The sequence below is a fragment of the Labeo rohita genome, chromosome 2 (assembly GCF_022985175.1).
Source record: "Labeo rohita strain BAU-BD-2019 chromosome 2, IGBB_LRoh.1.0, whole genome shotgun sequence".
Lineage (NCBI taxonomy): Eukaryota > Metazoa > Chordata > Actinopteri > Cypriniformes > Cyprinidae > Labeo > Labeo rohita.
The window spans coordinates 31,833,992-31,842,692 of NC_066870.1; the positions used below are offsets into that span (position 1 = coordinate 31,833,992).

Sequence of the window (8,701 nt, forward strand, 5' to 3'; positions counted from 1 at the left end):
TATTGCTGCAAAATTGTTCCGTAATGGTAAAAATGACACTACAGCTAATGGACAGTCTTACAGGCTGTATTGTGCAGACACACCCTGTCTGTAAAGTACAGCCTCCTTCATACTGTATATAAAAATCAGAGCGATGTGAATGATGCAAAGGCTCTTCCACTGAGGACCTTCAATCTGAGGTAGGATGAATTTAAATTTAATTCTGCTAAATAACATAGATGTCTTCAATGAGTCTATGTAATACAAAATATTAAATTTAAATCAAACTTAAGTTACTAGGCTAGTCTAATAAGACTTTATATTGCCAGTGGTAGATATCAGTATTAATGTGTTCCTGAAATTTAAAATGAAAGTTAAACTTTATGCGTGTAATTCTTTGGATGATAAAATATTTTTTCCAATCATGTTTTAATGTACACTACCAGTCAAAAGTTTTTTATGGAAGTCTCTTCTGCTCACCAAGCCTGCATTTATTTGATCCAAAGCAAAAACTGTAAAATTTTGAAATATTTTTACAATTTAAAATAACTGCTTTTCTGTTTGAAAATATTTTATAATAGAATTTATTTATGTGATCAAAGCTGCATTTTCAGCATCATTATTCCAGTCTTCAGTGTCACATGATCACTCAGAAATATTTGTAATGTGCTGATTTGCTGTTTAAGAAACGTTTATTATTATTATTATCATCATCATCATCATCATCATCATTATTACATGCTATATTATTATTATTATTTTTTTTTTACATTTTTTAAAGACATTATAATGTTACAAAATATTTCTATTCAGATAAATGCTATTCTTCTGAACTTTCTATTCATCAAAGAAACCTGAAAAAAACTACTCTGCTGTTTTCAACATAATAATAACAATAATAACAACAACAACAACAATAATAATAATAATAATAATAATATGTTTTTTGAGCAGCAAGTCAGAATATTAGAATGATTTCTGAAGGATCATGTGACACTGAAGACTGAAGTAATGATGCTAAAAAATCTGCTTTGAAATCACAGGAATAAATTACATTTTAAAATATATTCAAATAGAAAACAGTTCTTTTAAATAGTAAAAATATTTCAAAATGGTACTGTTTTTGCTGTTCTTTGGATCAAATAAATGCAGGCTTGGAGAGCAGAAGAGACTTTTTTAAAAAACACTAAAAATACTGTTCAAAAACTTTTGACAGGTAGTGTATATATAACTGTAAGCAGACACTCCAAAGTCAATTTCCCCAAAAAGTGTACACTGAGTGGCTCTGTGGCACTTTCGAAGCATTGATCAATTTTTTTATAGAGTTTCCAAATTAGCGCTCAATAGAAATGCCACACCTAGTGTAATATTTTTGGTATAAACATAAGCAATAGCAGGAAAATGTCCACTTGACAAAAATGATAATATTAAAATCTTAAATTTGGTATAAAACTATAACATTTTGCCTTAATTAAACTGACTGCTTATGATCCAATTCTGTTTACAGCTTATATGTTTAATTTGCAATATTGTGTTTTTGATTTAAGATTTTGCCATGGGTGCCATGAGACTTTGCTTCCTGCTCTTCAGCTTCTTTCTGACGAGCGTCTCTTGTTTTAGAAAACTTGACAATATTCAAGACTTGAAAAACATTACGTATGCCAAGTCTGCGCCACGTCATGGACTCCAGTTGCTGTTTTGGTTTGCCCAAAAAGTTGTGACTGTGGATCAGAACAACATTCCCATCCTTGATTCGAATTTCGATCCTAGTAGAGGTGACTTCGGATTTCATCATTATGGAAACAGAGAGGGCATTTTCCCCTCATTGAGCTCCTGGCAGAGTTACTATTCGGTTGGCAATTTAAAATCTCCCAGAGCCAATGCATTGCCAGCATATGTGCGGAAGTATTACAGAAACACCAATGTGCCAGAAAGAAACATGGACAGGCTTATTATCTCTGTAAAACAAAATAAGCCAAACAAGATACTCGGTGTGTTTATTACAGCATATGACCTTCACAAGAACGACTTTAATCCTGCTGACACTTATGAGATTGATCCTGCTCTGCTTTTGCAGATTGGAGAGCCATATAACTGTGCTGTGGACGAGAGCGATATTTCTGGTATTTACACAATATCAAGTAGTACAGAAGACACAGAATATGACAGATGCCTTCAGTTTCTGACAGAGGCAGGATACAGCAGCACTGACTGTAAGCACAGTCATATCAGCCGCAGAAAGAAACGCTCGCCCTATTTGCAGTGTAATGCATATGAAGGAATTAAACTAGAAATAAAAGCAACAACAGAAGGTTTCTCAAAACTCCTTTGGGAGATACCTGCTAAAATGATGGAAAATTCCAAATATGTTTACATTGAAATTTGCCAAAACACTCGTTCCAGTGAAACTAATGAAGTTTATACACAGGTCAGGAATAAGTTGAATATTTATGAATCGTCTGGGGCTTTAGATACCCCTGTCCCCATGACTACTGGTCTCCAACCTCGACTGCACCTGTACCCATCACTTTTTGATTTTCAATTTACTAATCCATACATTTGGTATGGACCAGAGTTTGATGGAGCTAACAGAGTGATCCCCACTAGAATAAAGGGCTTTGATGCTAGTCTGCAGCTCTACGCTGAAGACGGAAAAGCCTGCGCTCGACTCTACATCAAGAAAACATTCAGCAAATGGAAAAATGATTTTTACCACTCATGGGTGGGGTTTTATAAAAGTTCACAAGATAAAAATGCAGAATATTCAGCATATCAGTATGCTGCTAGGTTTGCTAAGACTGAAAACTCTATAACACACAGTTTTGACATTTACCAGTACAGTTCCAGTTTGGCTATTGCTCCCGGAGTTCAAATCCGTTTTCTGCTGGACAAAAAATATGACAAGGTTTTAGCACAAACTACGCCCTGGGAGGGCGCTGAAGCAGTGACAATATCACCATCAGATTGTGCCACACTGAGTCCTAGTTTTCAGCCTAAAATATCAAAATGTTCCAGAGTTCTTTTATGGACCAGAGTTTAATGATGTTGGTCTCCAGCTCTACACTGAAGATGGTAAAGCTTGTGCTCGACTTTATATCAAGAAGACCTTTACAGACTGGAAAGATATCTTTTACTACTCATGGGTGGGGTTTTACTCTAGTTCACAAGATAAAGATGCTGACTATTACACGTATCACTATGTTGTGAAGTTTGAAAAGATGGAGGCTGTTAATGAGATTTATGATATTTATCAGTACAAATCCAAATTGGATATTGGGCCTGGAGTACAGATTCGTTTATTGAAAGACAAAAGTACTGATTATGTTTTCGTGAAAACTGAGCCATGGAAGAATGGTTAATAAATCAGCTTATGGCAATCCAAAGCTTTAAAGTAGGATAAAGTCAGACTAACAGTTAAAATTTCCTTTTAATTTTGACTTTAGCAAGTCTTTACATCTATACATCAACATCTGTAACAATCTTGCTGTCCATGTACTTACAAGAACGATCATTAATGAACTGTTTTAACATATCATGCACTGTTAATCACAGATCTCTCTAATACTTATATCTGAAAAGATAAACTCTTGTTAACAATAATCTTGAAAACTGAATTTAATTATAATGTATAATATACAATAGCCCTGCTCTGTTTGTTGTATACTTTTTTGTTTTTGTTACAATTTCTATTAAAATGCATCTGATGAAAGCTGAGTCTGTGTCCTTTTTCCTTTTTATATATTCTGATGGACAATAAAACAGCAAAAAATATATCTTTAAAAAAAGATATTCTGATGGACATAAGCAAACTGAAATTGAGTAATGGCAATGTGTTTTAAAAAAAAAGTTCTTATTGTGAATTCTGTCTTTCTAAATTTTGGTAAATTTCATGTTTTAGAGCAGTGGTTCTCAACAGGGGGGGCGCGCCCCACTGGGGGGGCGCGGAGGGATCGGAAGGGGGGCGCAAATCATGGATCGTGGAACCGGGGGGCCGCCCGGGCCTGGGCGCGGGTAACTTTTGACGTCCGGTGCAAATTATGACATACAAAAATACATCGGCTATAGACTCATACGGATTATTCATTGAAAGGTCGCGATCTCGATTCAAACACACGCAATCTTACTGCTATATGATGATGATTTCGCCATGCCTATAAAACCTTTGAAATCGCAATCACATCGGAATATTTAAACCTGCTTTCGCGCAACCACTGATTCAGAGAGAGCTCTGCTCATGTAAGTTAAGCTTTGTTTGAACAAGCTTCACGACCAGGATACACGATATAGGTTACATTTCTGTGTTGCAAACATTGAACAATAATTAAAGTATTCGGATAAATGTTCATTAGAGCCCTGCACGGGCCTCATATATATTTCCTAGCCCGACCCTTGTCAGACAGCTTATCAGAATTATCAACCCGAGCCCGTCTTTTCCCCCCCTTCTCCCAAAACAGCTTATACTACACTCTCAGAAAAAAAGGTACAAAACTGTACCTTTTAAGGTACAACTGGCCGTCGCTGGGGTGGTACCCTGAAGGGTACAATTTTGTACCTCTGACTAGAGGTACAAAATTGTACCTTATAGCTTTGTACCATTTAAGGGGCAATTTTGTACCCCAAGGAACAATTGTACACACTTCCAATGAAGGCAAAAAGTGTACCTTATTAAAAGCATTCTCAGGATACTGTCCGAACCATTTTGATTATTTTTGTGTCTGTGTGCATGCATAAATAAATAGATAAATACCTTGGCTAACAAATACACAATTTTATTAGGAAAAGTTATTTTAAAAAGATTTAATTAAATACATCTCACAACAGCAGGTGTGTCGAGAAAAAAAAATAGCTCTTCAATAAACCTACTGTTTAACATTGATATACACCTTATTACACAGGCTACATTAAATACGGCACGTTTACAGCAGTTTGTCTTCAGCAAAAATATCTAGTGCTAATAAATAACTTGTCATTAACATTACTTGTCATCAACATCTAACGCCTGGTAATCAACCTCTTCACCTGGCGAGAGGACAGTCCATTCATGCTCACATTTCACACAGTATGAATAATAATAACAACATCAGAGCGTTCTTCAAATGAGATGGATATGTCAAATTGAAGACGAAATAAGCACAAAATACTGCAAGAGCCCCTTCATCCACACCGCTCGATCCCATTAACTCTGCTGACTGCAGTGACTCTTCTTGTAATCACAGTTTTCCAGTCAGTGGTCTCCTGTACTTGAACAGTTGGATATGGTGAAGATGGTTCACTTTAAATGACAAAGCACAAAACAGATTCTGTATCAGTCAAATGTTCTGAGCAGCTGACTAAACTGATGGAGAGAAAACTGATAAAGACTGCATAAAGACTAAGATAATTATTATTTACCCATTTTTATATGGCCACAATAAATACAGTTTAAGAACTGCACATAAATACAAAACAGAGTACTATATACGCACCTCTCCAAGCTCAATGAAATGCTCAAGTTTCTCTCTGAACAAGGCTGGCAACATGAGAAGTGCTGCTTTAAAATCAATTCCTGGAACATAAGATGTGACACACAAACAAATATGTAAATATCTATCCAAAGTTAAGAATTTGATAGGCTTAATAAAGTGCTAAATAAGGTTTAGGAGTGAATTACCAAGATGGTCTTCAATGAGAGATTCTTCTTTGTGCGGCTCTGCTAAAGGGCCTCCTCATTCGAGATTGTCTTTTAAAAAGGGATACCTCAGAGTCAGGGCCTTAGCCACTTGAACATACTCTTCATTAGTTGGATACCTAAAATAAAATATTTTAAACACATCAGTGTAGCATTAAATGTTGTATAAAACTGAATATAAGCGATTAAAACCTTGGTATAGGTAATGAGAATTACTTACATTTTGTACTGAGCCATGCTTTCATGCAATGTTCTGATAATTTTGTTTTGGTCTGAAGTAAGTCAGCATTCTTTTCGTCCAACTTGGCCTGAATGTCAAATGGAAACTTCAGAACTTCAAAAACGGCAAGAAAAGCTGCTGCCAGGCTGATTTTACTATGGCAAAAACAGAAAGCAATAATCAGACACTGCAATGATGCAGGTATACATAAAATAGCACAAATACTGTAAAGTAGCATTTTCAGTCCTGAAAAGACAAATTATTATGTTAACAAACAATATCAGTAACTTCAGAATTTTACCAAACAAGTTTTGTTTAAAATATGTGCTCTACCCTTTACTTCAACATCTTAGTTGTCAATTCATATACTGTGGTAACCTAATAAATAATTATACAGTAAACATAAATAATAGTGATGCACCAAAAATTCTGGGCAGACTGGCTGAGACTGTGCACTCTGTTTTTTTCTCCACGTCAAAGCTTCTGTTATCTGCTCAAGTAGTATTTTTTCTTGATACGTTTGATATATCATTTATTAACCCATCAAAACTGAAGCATGTACTAAACCAATTTTGAAGCTTTTTCTATTAAATGGATAAGAATAGCCTATTTGTTTTATCAGTCCAAAATGTTTTTGTTTTTTATTAAGTTCAGCTACAGCTATAGCTAGATGCCTTTATCAATATTAGGGATTTCCTGGCAGGTCACAAGTTATTACTTCTGGGTCCGTTTTGTACTTTCTGCTCGAGAGCGCCCTCCGGCTTTGAGTATGAATAAAACACACTGCATAAGAGTGTTCAGCGCTCAATCCATAATGTACACATTCCCTCATTTTGGATACGAATAAAAAGTCTATACATGACCTGACGATTTTGTCTCTTTGCATTTAAACCTAGGCTTATTCACACTGGCCCATGTAAATCTCTCCGTGAACACATCTAACGTTACCGCAAAAAACGTGAGGTTAAAAGTGAGGGAGACTACTCCCCCGCGTACAAACATCTTCTCTTATGTTAGTAACAAATAAATATTCGCGTGGCTGCTGTCCTTTTACTTAACTAATCACTTACTTTGTCGTCTCATCACAAATAGCTATGTATAAGGAGTGCGTTGGGCAACTCCGGTGCGGCCTATTACAAAATATGGTCATTCTCGCAAAGGCGGGAAAAATTGCCTCAGAATGTAAAATGTTAATCACTAATTGCTGTACAAGTGTTGATATTGCAAATATATTACGTGGTGGTCAAAGTTATTATTATTTAAGCAACAAGGTATGAGAGGCAAAGAGATAAACGGATAAAGAGCGTTAACATTACACCGGGAAAATCATCAACAAAATACTCAAAACTTAAAATAATAATAATAATAATAATAATAATAATAATAATAATAATAATAATGTAACAGCATACTCACTTTCAATATTTTCCTCTCCTCTTCAGAGACTTCGATACCAAATTGTATTAACTCCTTTATTAAGTGAGCTGTAGACATTCTAGCCAGCTCCATCCTGTAGACCAACGTACACCAGCCAGTCCGACGCAAGCACTTTTGACGGGCTTAGTAGGGGAAACACCAAAATCAATCGAACATGGCGACACACGTGTAAAAATAAGCTTATAGAACATTATTTGGCATTTACCTGAGAAAAATGAACTCCAAAACATAATTCGCGTTGAAAACCGTTCGACGTTCTGTCCGAGCACGCCAGAATACTCGATACCCACAAATGAACTACTCGAGCCAAGCGAGGGAAATTTTCTTAAAGGGACAACGACAATTACGTCTGCGTAAGCAAGTTTTGAATTTAATTACTTGAGTGTAATTAAACTTGGCCATTCCGCATTGTCCTTCTTCCAAATTTCATTCAGCGTCTTAAAAAACAACACAAAGGTCAACATTTCAAAGTTTTAAATTAATAAAAAATACATTTAATAAAAAAGATTTTCTTACTATAATATTACAAAAAAAAAAAAAAAAAAAAAACATCAAGTCATTCAAAATATTTTATTTAATAATTTTATTAGTATTAAGTTTGTCATTTATATCTGTCTCATTTTACATGTAGGAGACAAGCGGTTGTAGGCTTTCGTTTGAAAATATATTTTTAACATTTAAAGTAATTTATTAAAGTGTCTTGATGTTATCATGAGTTGACACATTAAATCAATAAATAAAAAATAAAAACACATAGTTAGACCTACTCTAATTGGGGATAAACTTAAAATAAATATATAAATAAAAATAAAATAAATCCAAGGTACAAAAATGTACCTTTCACATCTGAATCTGAAATGTTGTACCTTTATAACTCATTTTGGGAACATAATTGTACCCTAAGGACCAATTGTGGACCTTTCAAGGTACAATTAAATTTTTTGTTCCCCTAGGAACAAAACTGTACCCCTGCGGTACCTTTTTTTCTGACAGTGTACTGTTTCATCTATTGAAATAGTTCAGTTTTGTATGTAATGGTAAAGTGATTTTATTTCGTTTCATTTTTTTTTGTTAAGTTAATTTAGAAAAAACGTTTGGAGCATTTTTGTTCATTAAATATAGCCTAAAGTTTTTGTTTTTTAACGTAATGACTGTTTGATTAATTTTGCCTTCTCAAATCATCACGACTTGTTTAAAATAAAATCTATAGATATAGACCCAAAAGAGTTCAAGTATAAAACAATGTTAGTTGCAATGTTAAACTTAGAGAAATGTGCGCTATTAGACTCATACCCAAATTTGTGCGGAGAGTGGAAGCTAAAGACGCATTGCAGGACATTGAGGCGCCAGTGCGATGACTTGCTTTTTTTTTTTTTTTTCAGTGGAAACAATTTAAA

The 8,701-nt window shown here is 34.7% G+C and overlaps 1 protein-coding gene and 1 long non-coding RNA gene across 3 annotated transcripts; one reads left to right on the plus strand and one right to left on the minus strand.

Annotated features, from left to right (window-relative positions):
• The first annotated feature begins 149 nt into the window (after positions 1 to 149).
• On the plus strand, positions 150 to 3,682 carry LOC127177174 (uncharacterized). The gene is made up of 2 exons (XM_051129287.1): positions 150 to 179; positions 1,527 to 3,682. The coding sequence occupies exon 2, from the start codon at positions 1,535 to 1,537 to the stop codon at positions 3,017 to 3,019; it is 1,485 nt and encodes a 494-aa protein (XP_050985244.1). The 5' UTR covers positions 150 to 179; positions 1,527 to 1,534; the 3' UTR covers positions 3,020 to 3,682.
• Positions 3,683 to 4,849: 1,167 nt separating this feature from the next.
• On the minus strand, positions 4,850 to 8,401 carry LOC127177405 (uncharacterized). Of its 2 annotated transcripts, XR_007829223.1 has the most exons (6): positions 7,510 to 8,401; positions 7,284 to 7,426; positions 5,868 to 6,022; positions 5,630 to 5,766; positions 5,445 to 5,524; positions 4,850 to 5,251 (listed from the first exon to the last, which is right to left on the minus strand). It is a non-coding gene; the product is annotated as an uncharacterized LOC127177405 (long non-coding RNA). The 2 variants fall into 2 exon arrangements; XR_007829222.1 differs by having other exon boundaries at positions 7,284 to 8,401.
• Between the last annotated feature and the right edge of the window lie 300 nt (positions 8,402 to 8,701).

Bases quoted from the DNA above. Each gene is read 5' to 3' on its own strand.
- LOC127177174 (XM_051129287.1), top strand. From the start codon at position 1,535: ATGGGTGCCATGAGACTTTGCTTCCTGCTCTTCAGCTTCTTTCTGACG.